Source organism: Perognathus longimembris, chromosome 6 (genome assembly GCF_023159225.1).
Source record: "Perognathus longimembris pacificus isolate PPM17 chromosome 6, ASM2315922v1, whole genome shotgun sequence".
NCBI lineage: Eukaryota > Metazoa > Chordata > Mammalia > Rodentia > Heteromyidae > Perognathus > Perognathus longimembris.
In genome coordinates, this window is record NC_063166.1 from 82,593,572 (window position 1) to 82,615,899 (window position 22,328).

The window sequence follows — 22,328 nt, forward strand, 5'->3', positions numbered from 1 at the left end:
GGCCTGGCTGCCCCCCACTTCTTGTGGATATGTATTCTGAAGTGAACCGTGTGCAGAAGGGGAGGGAGCACGATGGCCCTGGAGGGTGGACAGGACCCGGGTCGGTGGCACAGGCCCCTGGGGAGGGCCCGGTTCGCTGCTCCCGTGAACAGCAAACAGTCCTGTGTGGCCCTGTGTGGCCACCGGGAGGGGCTGGCCAAATATTTGTGAAGGGAGGGGAGGAAGGAGGGAGCGGATCCGCAGCCGCCGCCGAGCCCTGGGAGTTGCGGCCGGTGGGAGGGTGAAGACCAGGCAGGACCGCTCCCGTGGCCCGCCGGTCTGGGGAGGGGGGTCAAAGGGCAGGGGAGCGTCGTGCAAGCTCTGGGCTCTGCGTGGGCTTTGGGTTGAGTCCTGGCTCCGGTGCCTGCTGCCCAGGCTGGCCACCTCCGCCGAGGGGTAAATGGAGGAAGGGAGGACGGGGCCCCGCAGTGCTCCCCAAGTTCTCTCCCTGGAGAAAAGCCATGGTTTACCAGGAACGTGCTCACCAGCATCGCCGTCCACTTTCCTCCCTCCGTGGCTTCCTGCTCCAGGGCGGGGTGGGGGGTGGGGGGGTTCATCTGGCGGGAGTCGTCGGCTGACACTCGGGGAGCCTCAGCCTCTGTCTCGGCCTCGGGGCCTCGGGGCCTGCACAGAGCCGGTCCCAGCGCCCCTCGGGGAGGGGGCTCCGGAGCCCGGGGTGTCCTCAGAGACCGGCGCGGGCCCGGGCGGGGTCCAGCCCTTGCTCCCAGGGGCCGAGTCTAGCAAGCCTGGGTGCCCGCTGCCGGGGCCAGGAGGGGGGGTGTCGCGTGGTTGATCCACTGCCACCTTGAGGGGTCCCCTTACGGCAGCAAAGCCGGGCAGGGGTGCAAACCATGTCTCCCCAGGTTTAAGCAGTTGCAACTAATTTCAATCAGTGCCAAGTTCTCTTGTAAATAAAAAAAAACACAGGTGCACAAGCCAGGGACAGGCATACATGCCCTACCACACGGGTACCCCCCCACTTGCACACATGTGCACACACACACACACAGAGGAATCCTGTGGCTTGGTGCCTGGGCTCCGGGGCCGTGGACTTGCTGTCAGGACCTGTGTCTTGCTGGGCACTGCCCACAGGGCGCCCCTTTGCCTCCCCTGTGTTAGATAACCCGGGCTAACACAGAAGGCAATTTGTCTTTGGCTTCTAGCCTTCCCTTTGGGCCTCCAAGGAGGCCCTGGGGTCAGTTCTTTCTCCTCTGATTGTGTCACTTTAGGCTGGCTCCCAACGTCTGTGACCAGAGTCCACAGGCAGCTTCTGGAACCTTCTTTCTCCTTGCCTTCTCCCTCCAGCTGCAGCCAGAACCCCCCACCGGCCCGCCCCCCCAGGACTGCCAAGCCCAGACCCGCCCCACCCCATACCCGCCCTCCTCCTGTGGCCTGGGCCTCCCAGCCTTCCCCCCCCCCCCGGACCTCTCTGGCCTCGCTTATTTCTGCTGCCCGTGTTTCCCTTAGGGCGGGCTCAGGGCCGGCTCCCTCTTGTTTTGCGTCTTGCGCAAAGCCTTGACCGGGGCCCGGGCTGGCTTGCGTGCACCTGCTGAGCCCCCCCGTCTCCCTACGTCAAGGGCCCCTCGGCATGTCCGGCTCTGGGTGCCCCGGGCGGCCGGGTGAGGACAGACACGGCCGCCTCCCTCCGCCACGGGCCGGCCGGCGGCCTCCGTGGGCTTTGTCCCCGGTGGCCCGTGCAGACCTCTGACCGGCCCCCGAGGCCTGCTGGCTTCGTAAGAGAGTCCTGTGGCCCTGGGCCAGCCCGTGGGGACTTTGGAGATCGAGCTGCCGGTTAGCAATTAGAGTGGACTTTAGTTGTTTTGGAAAGATGGATTCGGAGGTGATTTTCTAATTGTCAGCAGTTGCCAAGCACACAGAGACACGGGGCTGGCTGCAGCCCGGCCTCGGCAGGGGTGAGCCGCCCTGCGGCCCCACGCGGGGTGGCGGGGAGATGGGTGAGCCGGGCCGCCCGGGCGTGCGCTTCGCGCAGGGCCAGCGGGGAAACCGAGGCAGCCCGAGGCATAGGGGAAACTCTCCCGTGACGGGATGGTTTCTGCCGCATCCGAGCCACGGCCCAGCCAGAGCCACGCGTGGCAGCCCTCCGCCGCCGCAGACCCGGCCCCCTGGCCGTTTGCAAGCCCACACCCGGCAGAGTTATTCCGAAGGTCCGGGTGGGGCCCGCCGTGCTCCCTTGGGGAGCACTCTGGGGGAGATCTCTGCGTTGGAGGCCAGGCCTGGAGCCCCATTCTCGCCTCACTCTGACTTTGCACCAAGCCCAGGCCTCCCCGAGCCTCCATGTCTTCATTTGTAAACAACCTTGACATCATGCCACACTGGGGAAACGATGGAGGGGGGCTCTCAGTGCTCTGGGGGTCCACGATGAAGCCCTGGGTGCCCTCTCGAGGACAGAGGGACACGGCCGAGGAACACCACGCGACCGGAGCCTGTGGATTCTCGTCCCAACTGAGCTGCTCCGGGACTCACAGCTAGAAGTCACCCCGAGGGCCCCCACCCTCCACCTGCCTCCTGGGGGCGTGGGGGTGGGGGGGTCACTGCGGACGGCTGCGTGGACCGCCGTGGATGGTGGCCTCCAGGCCAGAGGCAGCGTCGCCTCTGACCCCCTGAACCACACAGAATGGGGGTGCTAGGACCATGCCCACAGGGGGCCTCCTCAGCCCCCCCTCCCCCCCCCCCCGGCTGGATGGCAGCCTCACGCTCTGCTCTGGGGTTCTCGCCACAGCTTCTCACCCTGCACCCCGTTCTTTGTCAGCTGGACCGGGCGATTTGGAAATCTGTCGGTGCCGTTGTGACTTAGAGTAATAGCCGAGGGGACCCCGCCGGGTAAAAGTTCCAATTATTTTCCAATTAAAAAAACAATACGTTATTACTGGCAACCCAGCAAGAAGCAGCCTTGGAGAGGATGGCTTCATAAAATGCGTTAGTGGAACATTAGGGAAAAAAAAAAACCACAAAACCCGATCAGAATGATTCAAAGCTCTGTTTTCGAGTTCAGTATTGATTGCTCTGTTTACGCCCACAGAGAAACTCCCCCCCCCCCCCAGGTGTGCGTCTCCAATTCACGTCCAGGGCTTAGAGGCAGTGTCACCAGAAATCCTGTCGACAGCTTTAATTTGCTTTGCGCAGCCTTTACGATCGTCAGAGCTAAACTTTAACCCGACCTCCATCGGAATCGCTATAAATAAGAGGCCCCTGGATGGATGGCGGTCCGCGGGCTCCCATTTTCCGAGCTTAATAGGGATGAGAGCTGCCCACGCACTGCACGTGAGGACACTGGAGTGATTGGTGTCGCAGGCCACTTAATTGGGGACGTCCAATTTTAATTCCGTTCTGTTTTACCTATTGATTGTTCACTGGCAAGGACATCATTTTATTTTATTGTCTCCAAATAGTTATACAAAGGGGTTGCAATTTACTATGCCCCTTGATGCGTACGATGCATCTTGACCAGTGTTGCCGATCCACAAATCTGCCCTCCCAGCTTCTATGATCCCATCCTCCCCCCCCACCCCCAACAAAGAGATAAGCTTCTGGGGGAAAGTTCCACCTGGTTCCACGCCGGCCTTGATCTCCCTCCTCTCAGCCTCAGGAAGATTGAATCTGGGAGGCGTGGAGGTCCAGGAAGCGGAGAGGTCCACTCGGAAACCCTTCCCCCAGGCCTCTCAGAGATGACGATGGCAGTGGAGGGATTGGACTCTCCGGGGTGCACGAGCTTTCTGAGGTGGGGCACAGAGAGGAGCAGAAGAAGAGGGACACTTTACACATCACGAAGGCACCTGCCACAGAACCGCTACTAGCTGGGCACGGCGGTTCCAGCCTGTCGCCTCCACACTCAGGAGGCGGTGAGCTGGGACTTGAAGATCAAAGCCAGAATGGCCAAAGGTCAAGAGACCCCCCATCTCAACCGAGGGCTGGGTTTGGGGGCCCGCACCTGCCATCCCAGTGACTCTGGGAAGCAACATAGGAGGATCGAAGTCCAGGTTGCCCTGGAGGAAAAGTGAAAGACTGTGTGGAAAATAATCAACACAGAAAAGGGCTGACAGAGGGCTCAAGTGGCAGAGGGCCTGCCTAGAAAGAAGCGAGGCCCTGGGTTCGGTCCTCAGTATTGCCAGAAGGAGGAAGAGAAGGGGGAGGAAGAAGAAGGGGAGGAGGAGAGGGAGGAGGAAGCGGTGGAGCCAGCTTCCAGCATAAAGGGACGACGCTCTGACGCACACTACCGTGGGGCTGAACCGCGCCATCACGACCCAAGTGTCAGACACCAGTCACAAAGGAGGCCATCTCGTGTGTGGGGAGCTTCCAGTGAGGCAAATGGAAAAGCACCGAGAGTGGATTTGCGGCTCACTGAGGACAGGCGTGTGTGCGTGTGTGTGTGTGTGTGTGTGCGCGCGCGCGTGCGCTCAGCGGGGGAGACAATATTCTGAAGGAGGTGCGAGGGATGGGTGTGCCATTCTGTGGGTGCTCAGAGCACCTGGAAGGGGGCAGGATTTAGGGGGCGCGTGAGGTGTCAGCTGCTCTGAAGGAGGCGGCGAGGATCGGCTCATTCCCATCGGTCAGCCCTCACTCCCACCTGTCCCGGGCCGCCCTCTGTCAAGGTCTCGGCCGGGCGTTTCTCACCTGCTTTGATGACCAGCCGACTTAGAAGCAGACACGTGTGGCTGTCGGGTCTGCTCTGTGGCTTCTCGGGCCCCCATGCGTGTCCAGAACCCTCTTGTAGCCTTGATTCTCAATCTAAACCTCACCCCCAGATGTGGGACCTGGAAAAGGCTCCAGACCTGGGACTTGTCGTGTGGAAAGTCCTTCTAGAAAGATCTATGCTGGGAGCTCCTGGCTGGCCGTGCCACACAACTTAGGGCGTTTCCCATCCTGGTTTTCCTTAATTGCCCCCAGTTCTGCCTAACGCCGTCCCGTAAGCTTCTGAGAGTACCCAGGAGCCCCACGCGGGGGCTGCCTGATTCTGAACCTCCATTTCCAGAACCTTCTTGACACAAGTGACACCGTGATGTCCCGGTTCCAAAAAGGAAACCTCTGGACTTTCATCTTGGTCCAAGATCTGCCACGGCTCACCTTCGTTTCCCCCTGGATTCCTGCTTATCTCCCCCACTCTGGTTCCACAGGACTGGAAGACTCCGAGCCCAGTCCTTTTCCTGATTACACGGATTGCTGGCGCGCGAGAAAAACAAGGCCGAGGGCTGGGAGTCGCAGATAAGGCTGTGTGGCCTGGCCGGGAGGACCCAGGGCCGGGACAGATACTGCTATCTGGAAGTGGAGGGCGCGGAGGAGAGGCAGACGCGAGGGCGGGCGGGCGGGTGGGGGGGGGGGGAGCCTCGCCGTCGGGGAAGGTGAAGACTTGAGTCACTCGCCCGGAGTAATACACTAAGTGCTCGGCAGTGGGCTGCAGACAGACGGGGGGGGCTGAGAGCTCGAGTGACAACAGAAGGGCTGGGGGGGGGGGAGTGGGCGGGATGGAAACCGAGAAAGAAATCACAAGAAGCCGCCACGAGGGCACGCGGGGGGGGGGGGGGGGCTCCTCAGCTGTCTTAGGAGGAATGAAGAAGCCAGACACAGGAGACGCGCGCTCTCATCTGGAAATAGGACGAGACAGTCTGGGGGCGGGAAGTGTCTCTGGGGTCCTGCGGGTGGCGGGTGGCGATCCGCCCGCTTGGGAGCGGTGGGGACAGCCAGGGGCCCACGTGTGCATGGCAGCCTGACGCGGGGGTGGGGGGGGGACACGCAACAGGGGGCTCCAAAGGCAGGGGCTCCCGCTCCCGATCTGCTCCTCAGTCCCTGCTGCTGGGCAGACGGCCATGTCAGCCACCACGCCAGTCAGCCACAGCAGCCTTCCTGGCCCTTCTAGAAGGTTCTCTCCCATTCCCAGGTGTCACGGACCCACGGAAGGAGGGGAAAGGGAATCTCCTGCAGGGCTCTCCGTGGCATGCGGGCCACCGTGTCCCCAGGGGAAAGACCCCCCTCACGCCAGGCCGCCCCACCGAGGGACCCCCCTGGCCGCACAAAGGGCGTCTGTCTGGAGTGGCGTCCAGACCCGGGTAACCAATGCTCCCCAGAGCGGCAGGAGGAATCATTTGTTTTCAGAGGGTAATTTTATTATCTCTTAATGCGAGAAAAGGTAAGATAAATTCCCTATTATTTTATAATAACCGTATCAATTTTTATAATGCCGCGTTGCTATCATGCCATTACCCTGCAAGTCATGAATATGTAATTGCCTCGCTCATCCATTACTGTCTTGTCATTTGCCGCCATGGCTTTGCTTTTTCTCCTTCATTTGGCTACTTTGGATGTGGAAGAACTTTGCGCCGTTTCCTCGAGCGGCTCACGCGGGCTTCCACCACGGGCTTCGAAGCCGCCCCGTCTGCCCCGCCTCTGGATTCACCCATAGTGACTGGGGGAGGGTCCCCCGCACAGAGCTGGCGTTTGGGGTGTCCAGCTGGCACCGCCTCTGGATTCACCCACAGTGACTGGGGGAGGGTCCCCTGAACAGAGCTGGCGTTTGGGGTGTCCAGCTGGCACCGCCTCTGGATTCACCCACAGTGACTGGGGGAGGGTCCCCTGAACAGAGCTGGCGTTTGGGGTGTCCAGCTGGCACCGCCTCTGGATTCACCCACAGTGACTGGGGGAGGGTCCCCTGAGCAGAGCTGGCGTTTGGGGCGTCCAGCTGGCTTTTGAGGAGTCGTGATGATGACCTTGGGAGTGGGGTGCACTGAACCCCTCCCCGAGTGTCCCCCTTCCTGTGTCTCCAGCCACAAGAATGAGGCTAGGGTTTTAATTTCCAAAACAAATGAATCCCGAACAAACACAGGCTCTTGTCTCCCGCTTCTGTGCCTGGGGCGGGGGGGGGGGGACCCGGGGTTCACCCTTGTCCTGGGGGAGGGGGATAGGTTGGAGTTGCGTACCTCCTCCCTGGGTGGTGTGGGCACCTGGGGGTGGGAGGGTCTCCAGGGGTCATCTTGTCTTAGCGGAACTCACCAGCAATGGCAGGGGACAGTCAGGTCAGGGTGACAGAAGGACAGTGCTGAGACATACTGACACTTGAACAAGATGGTCCTGCCAGGCACACACCAGAAAGGTGTTCTAGGCACCCAGCCCAGGAGGTGCAAATGCCCCGGGGTGGAGACCGGGCAGGCTCGAGAGTGCAACGGACATTGATCCCTTACCACAGGAGCTGAGTTTGAATTGTAAGGAATCCCGGGCCGCCCAGAGGAGGATCACGGTCCCGCGAGGGCGCAGTCAGCTGGCGGAAGTCGATCCACACCAGGCACAGGGCCGCGCACGCCCGGGCTGCCCTCTCCACTCAACGCGCCTGCCTTCCCGTGGTCACATCCGCCCGCGGAGCCAGCGGCACTGGGCCCGGCTTGTTTATAACCGCAGGGCCTGGGAGAGAGCGGTGCGGCCAGTCGACAGCAGTCAGTGCCCACAGCTAGACACACGGTGGACAGACAGCAGCTCTTTGCTCTCACTGTCCCAGGTGACCCCGGCTGCCTGGCCTTCTTCCACCAAGTCAGAACTCATCCCCGACGTACACCCCCCCCCCCCACTCCCCAAGTAACACATGTCACGGCAACTTTTTAAAAATTTTTTTTGACATACCCATACTTGGGATAATTAGGCGGGGAGCCGACGTTCCTAAGTGTATTTTGAGCCCAGCTTGCCCCCATGGCTGCTTCTCAAACGTCAGCGTGCACAGCTCACCTGTTTGTCGGGAGGCGGGGAACTTTGTTCTTCTGCAAAGTAGCTGAGAGCGTGTTAACTCTCCGCCGTGATCGGTGGCAGGTCGCTCCGGAGTTGAAGTGCTCCCAGCCTTTATTTTGAGAAGCCCAAGTGGCAGGGCTCGTCAAAGCAGGAGAGAGGGAGAACTCCGCTCCCTCGGTGGGTTCGTCGGCAAATGTCAGCCGGTGCTCTCATTTAAAGGATGTGACAGCTCGCTAGGAGTCGGCTGACAGGGACAGCACCCGGTGGAAAAAGTACAACAAAGAGGGTCCAAGAAGTGTTCTCCCCGAGAACTTACCGTTTAGGAATTCGCACAAGGGCTCTGGGGCCTGCCAAAGGCGCCCTCTCTCTCTCTCTCTCCCCAAATGACACCTGGGACAGTCACCTGAAACAGAGCCGTAAATGCACGCCGGTGTTAGATGCCCATTGCAAATAAAATAGGACATGGAGCCTCTCAGAAATAGAACATTCTAAAAGAAGGTATAATAAAAATGAATTCATGTAAACATTAAACTAAAAAAGTATGAAGAGTCTTCTCAAGATCACTCAAACAGGCGTTGCCAATGCAATACCTATAGGCGGATAAGCAATGTCGGATAAGCTCTTCAAAGGCGCGTGTCTTCAACATTTGGGCCAAAAAGCACAGGGGCTTCTCATTTATCACGACTGGGAAGTCCACCACAAATCTAATCTACCTGGTATTTTTTGGGGGGTGGGGGGGGGTGAGTGGTGGTATTGGGCTCTGTGTGTGTGTGTGTGTGTGTGTGTGCACACCAGTACTGGGGCTTGAACTCTGGCTTCCATACCATGGCCTGGTCTTTTTCCCCTCAAGGTTGGTGCTCTACCACTTGAACCACACCTCCACTTCTGGCTTTTTGCTAGCCAGAAGCTCAAGGGTCTCATGGACTTGTCTGCATAGACTGGCCTTGATCTAGAGATCTCAGCCTCCTGAGTAGCTGGGATTACAGGTGTGAGCTACGACCACTGGTACTAGAGGTTGAGCTTAGCTCTTCATGCTTGATAGGCAGGTGCTCTACCACTTGGGCCAATCCTCCCAGCCAGTTTTTTGCCTTAGTTATTTTTAGACACACTGACCCCTGGGCAATGGTTCTCCTCCTGAGCCTGAGTCTTTGGTAAGAGGTGCCGGCAGCATGAGTTAGATGACTTGAGTTGGGGGAATAACACCCAGCATGGATCAGAAAAGGCGTTTTTTGTTCTTGAAAGGCAACCTTACAGACAAGCAGGATAATTTGCAGTTGCCAGGGAGCTGGGGCTGGTGGTGTTTGTTCAGATCCTCGGCAATGATCATGAACTAACTTCCAGCAGAGCTCAGTGAGTTACAAAGTGGATCTGCGTTTTCCATGTAAAACAATTGTGTTGGATTGTTTTTGTGGTAACTTTGTAACCGGTTCATCTCTGTGTGTGTGTGTGTGTGTGTGTGTGTGTAGGAGGAATCCTGGGGCTTGACCGTATGGACTGGGCACTGTCCCTGAGCTTTTTCTGCTCAAGCCTGGTGCTCTACTACTTGAGCCACACCTCAGCTTCTGTATTTTGGCTGGCTCACTGGAGGTAAGAGTCTCATGGAAAGCTGGGCACCAGTGGCTCACGCCTGTGATCTGACCCACTCAGGAGGCTGAGATCTGAGGATCGCGGTTCAAAGCCAGCCAGGACAGGAAAGTCTCCATGACGCTCTTACCTCCAAGTAACCACAGAAGATTCTGGAAGTGGTGTTGCGGCAAAAGTGGTAAGGTGCTAGCCTTGTGCTCAAGAGCTCAGGGACAGCACCCAGGTTCAGAGTTCAAGCCCCAGGTCTGGCAAAAAAAAAAAAAAAAGTCTCATCTCATGGACTTTCCTGCCTGGGCTGGCATTGAAACACAGTCTTCAGATCTCAGCCTCCAGAGTAGCTGGGGTGTTGGGGTTACAGGCGTGAGCCCCTGGTGTCTGGCTTGCAAACAGGGTTCAGCGGCGTTGGGTTTGCCTCTGTGGTACCAAGAAAAGCACTCTGAAGTCCCCCAGGGGGCAGTGACATCCCCGTCACCCCGGAGATACAGAACATCTCAATATTTGCCCCTCACAAACAGTCGGGGTGGATGACCTGAACCGCGGTGGCTGACGGGGACAGGGCCGGGCAGCGTTTTCCTGCTGGAAACGTCCACGCGGAGGTCAGCCCCCCGCCCCGGCCGCTGGCTGGCAGGAGGGACCAGGACTGACTTGTGCAAAGACCTTTGACTCTAGGACGTGAGAACGACAGGGGGTCACTTCCTAGAAACCCGCTGCTGCTTCTTACCTTACCGGGAAGGGTCGAGCTCGCCTATTGGCACGGCCCTGACCCACGGGCCCTGTCAGAGAACATGTAGCCGGGACTGGGAGGTCCTGGTCCTCCCTCCTCCCTCCCCCTCCCCTTCCTCCCTCCTTCCTTCCTCTCTTCCTTCCTCCTTCCTGTCCTAGCCTCCGAGTAGCTAGGATGCTGGGGTGAGCCGCCAGCACTGGCCCACACATTATTTCTCCAGTGCTCAGCACTGGAGTGCGGGGCTGAGTGGAAACCAGCACGGCCGAGCCCTTGGCTCACACGGGCGGGCGCCATGGCGTCCTTCGCCGGGGTCTTTCCTCGCGGCAGGGTTGTGTTTGCGGGTGGGCGTCTGGTTTCCCCGAAGGCCTGTGAGGGGCTGTGCAAACATGTACAGGCGCACAGGCCAGGGGGTTGGAGAGGCGCCAGGACCCGTGGGCCCTGTCCCCATGGCAATGGAGGACGGCCTTGGAGTCTCCAGGACAGGACAGATGGGCACAGGCGCCATCTTGTAGGCCCAGAGGAACTTGCCCCCCCCCCCCCGCCCGCCCCACGGGTCTGTGTCCTCAAAACTCTACCTTCGATTTGCCTCATTTCTTCCACAGAACTCTGCTCTTGTAGTGAGTCCGCAGCCCAGTACTGACTTTTTTTTTAATGCCCGCCCCCCGGTACTGGGAGCCTCCAGTCCTTTTTGCCTTTGTTTATTTACCTTTAGATAAGGCCTCCGTCTAACTCGGCCAGGATTGACCTTGGGCTGTGATCTTCGAGTGGCTGGAACTACAGGTGTGTGCCACCAGGCCTGGCTGCTTCTGGCGCTGTGGGGCTGCGCCACCCTTCCGCACGGGTTAGGGGGGGAGATGGCACAAAGGTCAGTGGGACCCCGGTCCTGTGTTTGAACACAACTGGCTTTTCCCCTCCCTGCAGACACAGGGCAGGCGGAGCCCTACCTCTGCCTCGCCCCACCGGCCCTGCACCTGCGTCCTCTCCGGCCCCCCCCCCCCCCCCCCCCGCTCACGGCACCGTGCTGTCGCCCACGTCAGAGGCCGAGAGGACCCGGCATCCGGTGCGCGCCGAGCACCGTCGGCCCCAGCGATGGCCCCACTGCATGGACCAACCCAGGGGCCCTAAGGCAGGTGGCCCGGACCCCCCCCCCCCCCCGCACCCCGCGGGGCTGTCAGGCCGGCTGCGCACAGTCCCAGCACCATCGTGACTTCTCACCCAGTGCTCCCTCGGCCCAGCCGGTGGCCCGGGTGGTTTATTAAAGTAGACGGAAGGCCCAGTGGCTTGCAAAGCACATTCTTTACAACTGTTATAAAGGTCTGGGTGCTCAAGTGCAATCTCCCAGAGCTGCCAAGTGCCCCCCCACCCCCCCCCCCGCCCCCCCAACCCCCGGTCCCCAGACGCCTCAGACTTGCAAGGAAAGCGGAAAGTGTCCCAGCGCCTCCAGGAACAGCTGTGTCTAGCCCAGAACTTCAGGTTACGGGGAGGGGACAGGGTGGAACAAGGAACTTTCCAGAAGAGGTAATGCTATCCTATATGGAGTGAAGTAGTGTTTCCCAGAGCCCAGCTTGCCTGAGCTCATATCCTTTCTCTGGACCCCACCAGGAAGCCAGCACTTGCTACTTGATCTCTGCCTCAGTTTCCTAGTCTGGACGTGGGAATGCCCTTTGCTCTCCTGCAGTCCGAGAGCTGTCCCCGAGGTTTGTTGCCCAAGATTGTTTGCTCAGGATTTCTCTACCACTGGAGCCACACCTCCACTTCTGGCTTTTTGGTGCTTAATCGGTGATAAGAGTCCCAAGACACAGGATCCCTAGTCGTAAACAAACGTAGGTTACCGAGAGCAGAGTACTCGCAGAACAACCTCACCAGAGACGCTGGAGCCCCCGTGGGAGCTGGCCCCGGAGCGCGCTCCTAGGGCTTTGACCTGCTAAGATCTGGTCGGGGAAGGGCGGGACCCCCCCCTCCCCCCGGAGTCCTGTCTTTGTCCTCGAGAGAAAGCCTGGGCTTTCTGGACCTGGGTCCATCTTTCTTCCTGTCTAAGATTTTACACATGAAACATAGGAAGTATAGGCCTTCAGAAGCCAGAACACCCATGTTCAGAAGGCGTTCAGTCAGATGCCAGCTTCCCAAGGTTCCAGCATCTTTGGGCAGAGAGGCCCCCTGAAGGGAAGGCACCCTTTCCCCGCTTTCAGCCTTCTGCTGCCACCCCTAAGATCAGCCATACTGCAGCTACCGGCATAGAAAGAGTCCCTCCCCACCCCCATTTTTTGTGCTGGTCCTGGGACTTGAACTCATGGACTTTCCTGACTGGGCTGGCTCTGGACTGTGGTTCTCAGGTTTTAGTCTCCTGAGTAGCTAGGATTATAGACATGAGCCACCAGTGCCTGGCTGGTCCACCACTGTGTGTGTGTGTGTGTGTGTGTGTGTGTGTGTGTGTGTGTGTGTGCGCTGGTCCTGCGGCTTGAACTCAGGGCCCGGGCACCGTCCCTGAGCTTTTGTGCCCAACTTTTGTGCTAGCATTCTACCACTGGAGACATAGCTTCCCTTTTGGCCGTTTGCTGTTTCATTGGAGACGAGAGTTTCACAGCCTTCCTGCCTGAACTGGCTTCCAACAGCCGCCCTCAGATCTCAGCCTCCTGAGCCGGCCTGGCTCGCCACCCTGCACCCCCAACTACCTCACAGTTCCTCTTTCTCTCTCAGAACAACAGAGGTAGACGTTTGCCTTATGGAACTTATATCTGGGGGTGTCAGGCCACGCATTCAGGTCCCGAGTCTCCAGTAAGCACAAAATGCGCCAATCTCTGCCACTGAGGTGCCCAATTGCAGGATTACGGTGTATTCTTCTTCTCATGAACTTTGACTACGGAGTGACACCTCCTAAGTGGATGTTTTGACAGTCAGGAGCCACTGGCACACAAAGTGTGCTGCCAACAGCATGTGAACCCCAGGGGGTGCCAAGGGCAGCCTTGTCCTTGGCCCCCCCTCCCCCCCCCCACCTGCCTGTCAAGGAAAGGGTGTGTGTTTTGCATCAGCACTGAACGAGGTCAAAGTTTAGTCAATAGCAGTTGTGTAAGGACTCGCAATGGCGGCGGCTGAGGTCCGGGGGCCTCCCAACACTCATTAACAATTTTCTGTTCAATCATTATCTCCCTGGAGTTTATTGTGGTGAGTTTGTCCAAAACATCACTGACTGTGGCCGGGATCCAAGGGCCTGGCCCTGACGTCAGGGTCGAGCCTCCCCACGCGGCCCGGGGGGGTGGGGGCGGGCAGGGCTGGCCTTCCTCACGGTACTTAAGGCCGGGGCTCGGTCTCCCGGCACGGCCGTCCCACTGGGCACACACCCCTGGCAGCCAGCGGCTCCGGGACCTCCGATCCGGCCCTTCCCCGGGAACCCAGGCGAGTCCTCCCTCCTCCCCGCGGCGGGCGGGCGGGGCCGGCGGGCGCTCGCGGGCCCCTCTGACCGCGCGGCCCCCGCGCCCCGCTCCAGGTGCCCCGCAGCGCGTCAGCAGCCATGCCGCCTCAGCTGCACAACCGCGCCGACCTGTCGGCCAAGGTCGTGCACGGCGCCCTGGACGGCCTGCCGCGGGCCGTGCGGGAGTTCGTGGAGAGCCACGGCCGGCTGTGCGAGCCCGACGCCATCCACATCTGCGACGGCTCCGAGGAGGAGAACCAGCGGCTGCTGGCCCGCATGCAGGAGGAGGGCGTGCTCAAGAAGCTCCGCAAGCTCCACAACTGGTGGGTGCCGGGGGGCGGGGGCGGGGGCGGGGGCGGGGGCGGGGCTCCCGGCCCCCCACGGGCCAGCTCAGGGTCCCCCCTGACCCGCGGCCTCTGCAGCTGGCTGGCGCTCACGGACCCCCGGGACGTGGCCCGCATCGAGAGCAAGACGGTGATCATCACCCAGGAGCAGAGAGACGCCGTGCCCGTCCCCAAGGCCGGCGCCAGCCAGCTGGGGCGCTGGATGTCCGAGGAGGACTTCGAGAAGGCCTTCAGTGCCAGGTTCCCCGGGTGTATGAAGGGTGAGTGCCCCGCCCGCGCGTGCGCAGTCCTGCGCCGGTGCGTGTCCCGCGGCCCAATCGCCGGGCTCTGCGCACGCGCGAGATGGGTTCTGCGCGTGCGCACTCACAGCCTCCACGTGCGTGTGGGCAAAGCACCTTAATGGGCTCAGCCCGAGGCTCGCCACAGTGGCGAGGGGGACGTGAGCGTGGTCCTGGGGTGACGTCGAGTCGAGGGGCGGGGCACGTGAGCGTGGTCCCGGGTGACGTCGAGGGGCGGGGGAGGTGAGCGTGGTTCCCAGGGGACGTCGAGGGGCGGGGCACGTGAGCGCGGCCCGCGCGGAGGCGTGGCGGCGCGGGGACGTCGGGGCGCGCTGACGTCACCGCCCCGCCCCCTCCCCGCCCCGCCCCGCCCAGGCCGCACCATGTACGTGATCCCCTTCAGCATGGGCCCGCTGGGCTCGCCGCTGGCCAAGGTGGGCGTGGAGCTGACGGACTCGCCCTACGTGGTGGCCAGCATGCGGATCATGACGCGCATGGGCTCGGCCGTGCTGCAGGCCCTGGGCGACGGGGAGTTCATCAAGTGCCTGCACTCCGTGGGCTGCCCGCTGCCCCTCAAAAGTAACCGGCGCGCCCTTCCCAGCCCGGGGCTGGGGCCGCCCACAGGGCCGGGGGGAGGGGTGCGGTGGGGGGGGGCCGGGGCGCCGGGGCCACACTCACCCACCCCCTCCCCCTTCCTTCCTTCGCAGGGCCCCTGGTCAACAACTGGGCCTGCAACCCCGAGCTCACGCTCATCGCCCACCTCCCGGACCGCAGGGAGATCGTGTCCTTCGGCAGCGGCTACGGCGGGAACTCGCTGCTGGGGAAGAAGTGCTTCGCGCTCAGGATCGCCAGCCGGCTGGCCAAGGAGGAGGGCTGGCTGGCCGAGCACATGCTGGTGAGGGTGCGGGTCCGCCCCCGGGCAGAGGGACGCGGGCCTCTCCCTCTCCCTTCCCTCCTCTTCCCTTTATTGCTTTCCAGTTTCCTTACTGCCCTCCCTCCCGCCCTCCCCCCTCCCTATATCAGTATGGCTTTAATCTCGTTCTCTCAAAGTGTCTTTGCATCTTAACTTTGAAAAAGTGTTGTTGTTGTTGTTGTTATTGTTGTTTTGCCAGCACCAGGCCTTGAACTCAGAGCCTGGCACTGTGACTTGCCTGGCTTGCTTAGCTGGCTCTCTTATCGCTTGAGCCACGCCTCCAACCCTTCTTTTCTTGGTTATTTTGGAGAAAGATGATTGCACTTTTCTGCCCAAGCTGGCTCCAAACCATGATCTTCCAATCTCAGCCTCCTGAGTGGCTAGGTTTTCAGGAGGGAACCCACCGGCACTTCCCGTGTGTCCCTCCCCGCCCCCCCCCCTCCCCATGAACGCACCTTTATCCTATGAAGAAAATGGGCTTCCGGTGACAGCTGCACAGAGGCCAGAACGAGGAGCCTTGTCTTGGCAGATCCTGGGGATCACGAATCCTGCGGGGGAGAAGAAGTACCTTGCAGCCGCCTTCCCCAGCGCGTGTGGGAAGACCAACCTGGCCATGATGAACCCCACCCTCCCTGGGTGGAAAGTGGAGTGCGTCGGGGACGACATCGCCTGGATGAAGTTCGACAGCCAAGGTGACTGTCGGGGTGCAGCCTGGCGCGGAAGGGGCCTGCCCGGGGGTCAGCTCTTCTCCCCGCCCGCCCAGGGCCCGCGGAGCCGTGGGAATGCCGTGGGAATGCCCCGTAAGCCGCCTGGGCTGCGGTGTGTCCACACGCTGACACTTGTTAAAACAGTATCGGGGGGCACGGAAGAGGGAGAGAGGGAAGTTGTCGTCTGGGTAAACATAAGGCAGGTGTGCAGTCTAGGGAGAGGAAAGCCTGATTTGAGAATTTGATGTAAGTCCTAGCTCAGCACAGTCAAAAAAAAACAAAAAAATACGTGGGGGCTGGGGATATAGCCTAGTGGCAAGAGTGCCTGCCTCGGATACACGAGGCCCTAGGTTCGATTCCCCAGCACCACATATACAGAAAACGGCCAGAAGCGGCGCTGTGGCTCAAGTGGCAGAGTGCTAGCCTTGAGCAAAAAAGAAGCCAGGGACAGTGCTCAGGCCCTGAGTCCAAGGCCCAGGACTGGCCAAAAAAAAAAAAAAAAAAACAAAAAAACAAAAAAATACGTGGAGCGAGGCAGAGATAGGAGATTGGGGTCCAAGGCGAGCCTGGGTAAAGTTAATGAGAGCGATCGCAACAAAACAAGAAGAAAGAACAAGTAAAAGCGGGTTACACGGGTCACAGCTGTAATCCTAGCTTCCCAAGAGACTGAGGTCTGAGGATTGTAGTGTGAAGCCAGCCAAGGGAGAGAAGTCTGCACGGTTCTCACCTCCAGTGACCCACAGTGCCCTGCCCGGCACTCATCGCTCCTCTGGTCGACTACCTTCCAGGTAACTTACGGGCTATCAACCCAGAGAACGGTTTCTTTGGGGTGGCTCCTGGCACCTCCGGAAAGACGAACCCCAACGCCATGAAGACCATCCAGAGGAACACCATATTCACCAACGTGGCGGAGACCAGTGACGGCGGCGTGTACTGGGAAGGCATGGACGAGCCCCCGGCCCCGGGGGTCAGCATCACGTCCTGGAAGAACAGGGAGTGGACCCCGCAGGACGGTGAGTCCCCCGGGGCCGGGCGTGCCTGTGGCCCTGGAGTTTGAACGTGCGCTGGGCAGCCAGGGCCGCCGCCTACGGCCGGACACCAGCTCTCTCTCGCTCGCTCTCTCTAGGGGAGCCCTGTGCCCATCCCAACTCGCGGTTCTGCACCCCTGCCAGCCAGTGCCCCATCATCGACCCTGCCTGGGAGTCTCCGGAAGGTGTGCCCATCGAGGGCATCATTTTTGGAGGCCGCAGACCTGCGGGTGAGGCGGGAGTGTGGGCTGGGGTGGCCGGGCACTCTGGTGCCATCTCTCTTCTTCCATGACCTGTGGGGGGGGAGGGGGGGTGCCAAAGGCCTTCCTCCCCCCCAATCGAGACTCCTGGGCCAGCGCCAGCGCACAGCCACACCTTGAGGTCTGTGATGGAGGGGAGCCGGGTGTAGCCCTGTGTTCCCGGGTGACCTTCCTGGTGACCTTCCTGTGACTTCCCACTTCTCTCGGTGTTGCATATGGAACGCCAGCTCCACTGCAAACATGCCGCTAGAGGGGCATGGCGGTGCATGCCCGAGGTCCCAGGGCTCGGAACACTGCAGCGGCAGCCTCTCGAGTTCTCAATCGCCAGACTCCATCCACACGATGATTTACTTAATTTTTTAAGAGTTGCTTCTTGGCCGTGTCTTTTCCTCTGTGGAGAGGTACCACTGGTCCTGGAGTTGGAATGGCAGAGTTCTTAGGGAAGCCAGATGCGCGTGGTTCACACCTGTAGTCCTAGCTACTCAGCTCAGAGGACCGTGGTTCAAAGCCAGTGGGACAGACAAAACCAGGAGACTCTTGATCTCCAGTTACCCAGCAAAAAGGCAGAAGTGGAGGTGTGGCTCAAGTGGTAGAGTGCCTGCCTTGAGCGCAAAAGCTCAGGGACAGCACCTGGGTCCTGAGTTCGAGTATCGGCATTAACCAACCACCTCCTCTTTTCTCCTGCTTTATAAAGGCGTCCCTCTTGTCTACGAAGCTCTCAACTGGCAGCACGGGGTGTTTGTGGGGGCTTCCATGAGGTCGGAGGCCACGGCAGCGGCGGAACACAAAGGTAAGTCAAAGCCGGGCTCCCTCGGGCCCTGCCTCTGGGGGGGTGGGTGGGGGAGGAGACGCCCGGGCGTGTCGGGGCCAGCAGGAAACGGCGGTCCCCATCGCCTTTGGGCCCGAGGCACACGGACGCGTCTCCCTCTGTCTGACAGGCAAGGTCATCATGCACGACCCCTTTGCCATGAGGCCCTTCTTCGGCTACAACTTTGGCAAGTACCTGACCCACTGGCTGAGCATGGCCCAGCGCCCGGCGGCCAGGCTGCCCAAGATCTTCCACGTCAACTGGTTCCGGAAGGATAAGGACGGGAAGTTCCTGTGGCCGGGCTTCGGGGAGAACAGCCGGGTCCTGGAGTGGATGTTCAACCGGATCAACGGGGAGGACAGCGCCCGGCTCACGCCCATCGGCTACGTCCCGAAGCGGGGCGCCCTGAACCTGAAAGGCCTGGGGAACGTCGACATGGAGGAGCTCTTCGCCATCTCCAAGGAGTTCTGGGAGAAGGAAGTGGAAGACGTGGAGAAGTATCTGGAAGATCAAGTCAACGCCGACCTCCCGTATGAGATCGAGCGGGAGGTCCTGGCTCTGAAGCAGAGAATTAGCCAGATGTAGTGGGGGTGAAGAGGGTGGGGGGGCCACGTCTTTAGAACCAGCCCGTCCCGCCGGAGGACGCACCTGCAGCCCAGAGGCTGCCGCCCTTCCCGAATCCATGCCGGGAGCCCATGGTCCACACACCCCGTGATTAGGTGGGAGCCGCCCGGCTCGGGCCGCCAGCTGTAGACAGTAGGGGGGAATCTTAGCCAGAATCCAGAATTCACACCCAGCGCACGCTTGGTTCCACACTGAGGTCTCTCTGGCCTTGAGTCTTTTCACTTTCGCCGTCTCCGTGAGCTAGAATGCACAGAACAGAAATACTTGAGTTGTACATACGTGTATTTTGAGTGTTTGTGTGCGTGTGTCGCTGTCTGTACTGTTGTCTAAAAAATCTATTTAACACCTTTGGGAGAATCTCGGGCAAGATTTACCTACTAGTGGTTACTAGAAAGAAATGTTGCTTTGTTGCTAATATATGTGTTTAAATTATTTTTATACACTATCGTCTTTACCTTTATATAATTATGATATGCGTCTTTATCATCTGGGGGGAGGGGAAATTACCAAATAAACTTTTATAGAAACCGTGGATTGGACTTGCTTGGTTTTCTCTTTCTTTCACCGACCCCAAAAGAGTTTTGATGAGATGCTTTACCCCTGAGAAAGTGGGGACCCCGCAGAGTCGCCCCTGCAATGGGAGAGAGGGGGCGGGGAAGGGAGGGGGTGGGAAGGGGGTGGTGGGAGGAAGAAGCCAGAGGGGGGGAATGGGATCCGAGGGGAGCAGGCTGCGCTTCCGGCTGCAGAAACCTCCGTGGCCACTAGTGGGAGCCCTGCAGCCGCGCCAGACCTGCCGGGCTGCGGGCGGGGAGCTCGGGGGGGTCTTGAGAAGGCAAAGCCCCCAGCAGCCGTCCGGGCAGATTCGCCCTCCCGCCCACCCACCCACAGCACCCCGGGCGGAGCCCGGCTCGGCCTGGCGGTCCTGCGGCTCCGGCCCTCGCGGCTGCTACCCCACCATCCACACAAGCCGTGAACTGGAAGTGACCTGCTGCTCCCCACTTGCGCCCGCCGTGTTTTCCTCTCCGGGCGGGCCTGGGAAGGGTGAGCCGCCCCACCTCCGTGGGCAGTTCTTCCTCGAGTCACACCCGGGCTACTCCTTGGGCAAATGTCTGCGAAGCCATGTGCCTCTGTAGGGAAACTGAGGCAGGGTGCATGGTGGAACTGAACAGGCAAGTCCCCTTCCCCTTGAAGGGGCCGCTGACCGAGACACTGGCTGGGCTCAATGCGCGTGGCAGGGCCGTGCCTGGGGCCACAGCACCGCCGGGCCCCGGAAGCCCCAAGGGCTGCGTTTCCAGGGCGCTTATCAGCCCCTATAGCCCCTCTGGGGGGGGGGCTGGGTAGGAGCCCATCCCACCCTCCTTCTCCAAACTCAACGCCTCCGTTTCCCTGGCTGGACAGTGGGCACGAGGACCTCCGTCTTCTCAGGGCTGCAGGACGGAGCCCGGGGAGCCGGGGAGCCCGCGCCCCTCGTCTGGGTTTTACCCAGGGTTTCTGTGGGGAGTCAGGGCGGGCAGCGGGCTCTGGCTGAGGCGCAGGCGCTGCCCTTGGGTGTGGCTCCCACCCTGGCCCTGTGGCCCCCGCGGAAGAGCAGAAGGGGGGCGAGTCCTCTCCAGCAGCCCCGCTCCCCCCGGCGGCCTTCCCCCCGCTCCCCCCGGTCTCCCCGTAAGCAGAGGGCTGGGCCTGACGTCCTGGCTGTGAGGATGTTGGTTACATATGAAGTTGCTCAAGGGGCCCCCGACTAGCAACCAAGCCCATCGCCCATGGCTGTCCTTCCAGAGTTGACAGCCACCCCGCCAGGTCTCCGCGCTGGGGTCCCGGGGCGCCCCGGGGTCACCGCCTGCCACTTTCTGTGCTTGGGCTCCAATTCTGCAGGCGGCCACGGGGTGGTCTTGGGGGCCCAGGCCAGGTGAATCCATTCTCGCGTCGCCTCCAACCTCTCCCGAGCAATGGGGGCCTGAGGGTGGGCGGAGGGGTCGCAGAAACAGACCCGGCATGGCGACCGGGGCGCAGACCAAGAGCCGCCGTGCCCAGCCGAGCCTGGCGTCGGGCGAGGCAGGTGAGGGGCGCCCCCCCCCGCCCTCCCGCGGGCCCCCCCCCCCGCCCTCCCGCGGGCCCCCGACGCCTTGGTGCTGGAGGGTCCCAGAGGCCATGGCCCCCACCGGCGCCTCCCTCCGTGGGTGCTTTGACCCTGGCTCCTGTCCACCCCCCCCCACATCCTGTGTTTCTCACAAGCCCCCCGCCCCCCGGAACTCTGCTCCCAAGGGGTGCCACTGGAATAGAGCAAGCCCAGCCCCTCTGCAGCCCTGGCTGGCCGCAGGTCCCTCTCTGGGGAGGGGCCTTGGAGGGGGGGTGGGGGTGGGGGTGGGGGGGTGGGGGTGGGGGGTGGGGGGCGGCTTCTGCCCGCTGCCTTGAAGTTTTGCCCGGCGTTTCTGGCCCGGCTCGCACAGGAAGCAGAGCGATGGCGGCGGGGGTGGTGACAGGCGCTGGTGACAGGCCCCGGGGGGGGGGGCGGGGGGGACAGGAAGCGCGGCCTGTGCGGGCCTGGTGATTGCAGAGCAGATCCCACGCATGACGCAGGTGCCGCCGGCCACCTGAGGCCCCGCGCTTCGGGACGGAGCTCCGGGGTCTCCGGGCGGCACGGAGCAGGGGCCGGGCTGACGTCACGGCGTCTGCCGGCCTCCGTGCGCGGCTCCCGGGCCTCGCCCACGCGGCCGGCCGGTCGGCTGCGGCCCGCGGGGACGGGATATGTAAATGGCGGGCTGTTTGCCTGCGGAACGGGAGAAGCAATTTACAGCAAGCTATGCTGTAAATATTTGTTCAGCTCAGGAAAATGACTTTAATTGCATAATTAAGCCCGTTGTAGGCTCTGCATGGGACGAAGCGATGGGGGGGGGGCTCGCAGCTGTCCCCTGGAGCTTGGTGACAGCGCCACAGAGCGCTGGGAACTTGGGGCGCAGAGGACCCCAGCCTCTGACGCACGGCCAGGGGACGAGGGAGGGGGCCGAGGAGGCCCCCACGGAGCCCCCCACGCCAGGCGGCGGCGGCGCTTCTGAGTTTATGAGACACCATTGAGTTGTGCATTTTTAGTTTTAGGATATGGGGATTATAAAACAAAAAAACAAACAAACCACGTATAAAATACAAGGAAATCCAGAGTTCACTAACAAGCTAGCACTTGGCTTGGCACGGCTGAGCTGGAGGGGGGGGGGCGCTCCGGAAGGAGGGGCTCCCACCCCCGAGTCTCTTCCAGAGGGCACGCTAAGGGCTCCAAAAAGATGAACTCATCCAGGGCTCAAGGTCAAGGTCACTGCCTGCGGGGCCCGGGGCCTCCTGGGCCTGTCTTGCGCCCCCCCCCACCAAGTCACTGCTTCAATAACCAGATGAGAGGCAGAGCCCGCCAGTCGCTGGCGCTGGTGTCTCCCGCCCGCCGCCCGAGCGGCTCAGGAGGCCAAGGGCGGAGGACCCCGCTTGGAAGCCGACCCCGCGCAGAGGGGCGCGAGAGGCTCCTATCGCCAACCACCTAGCAAGACATCAGAGCGGTGTGGCGCAAGCGGTCGAACACCAGCTCTGAGTGAACAAAGCCAGGGGAGAGGACTCGGGCCTTGAGAGCAAGCCCAGGACTGGCACGTGGGCGTGCGTGTGTGCGCGTGTGCCTGCGTGCACACAGCGTGCACACACACACACCACACACACACACACCACCGTCACTTGGCCAGCTGGCCTCAGAGCTGGGACCACAGGATCCTCAGTCTCGGGGGGCACACTGGCCTTGAGCCATGGCCGTGACCCCAGCCAGGTGCTTACTGGGCAGACTCTGCCCGACCGTGGAGTGGACAGCTTTCAGGGCCGGGCACAGGGGTGCCTTCACCCAGCCTGGCCTGACAG

At 61.2% G+C, this 22,328-nt stretch overlaps 1 protein-coding gene across 1 annotated transcript; it reads left to right on the top strand.

Annotated features, from left to right (window-relative positions):
- The first annotated feature begins 13,558 nt into the window (after positions 1–13,558).
- Positions 13,559–18,496, top strand: Pck1 (phosphoenolpyruvate carboxykinase 1). The gene is made up of 9 exons (XM_048349656.1): positions 13,559–13,804; positions 13,904–14,085; positions 14,479–14,682; positions 14,811–14,998; positions 15,546–15,708; positions 16,512–16,736; positions 16,850–16,981; positions 17,706–17,801; positions 17,950–18,496. Exons 1-9 carry the CDS (start codon positions 13,581–13,583, stop codon positions 18,402–18,404), a joined length of 1,869 nt encoding a protein of 622 aa, XP_048205613.1. The 5' UTR covers positions 13,559–13,580; the 3' UTR covers positions 18,405–18,496.
- Positions 18,497–22,328: the final 3,832 nt, after the last annotated feature.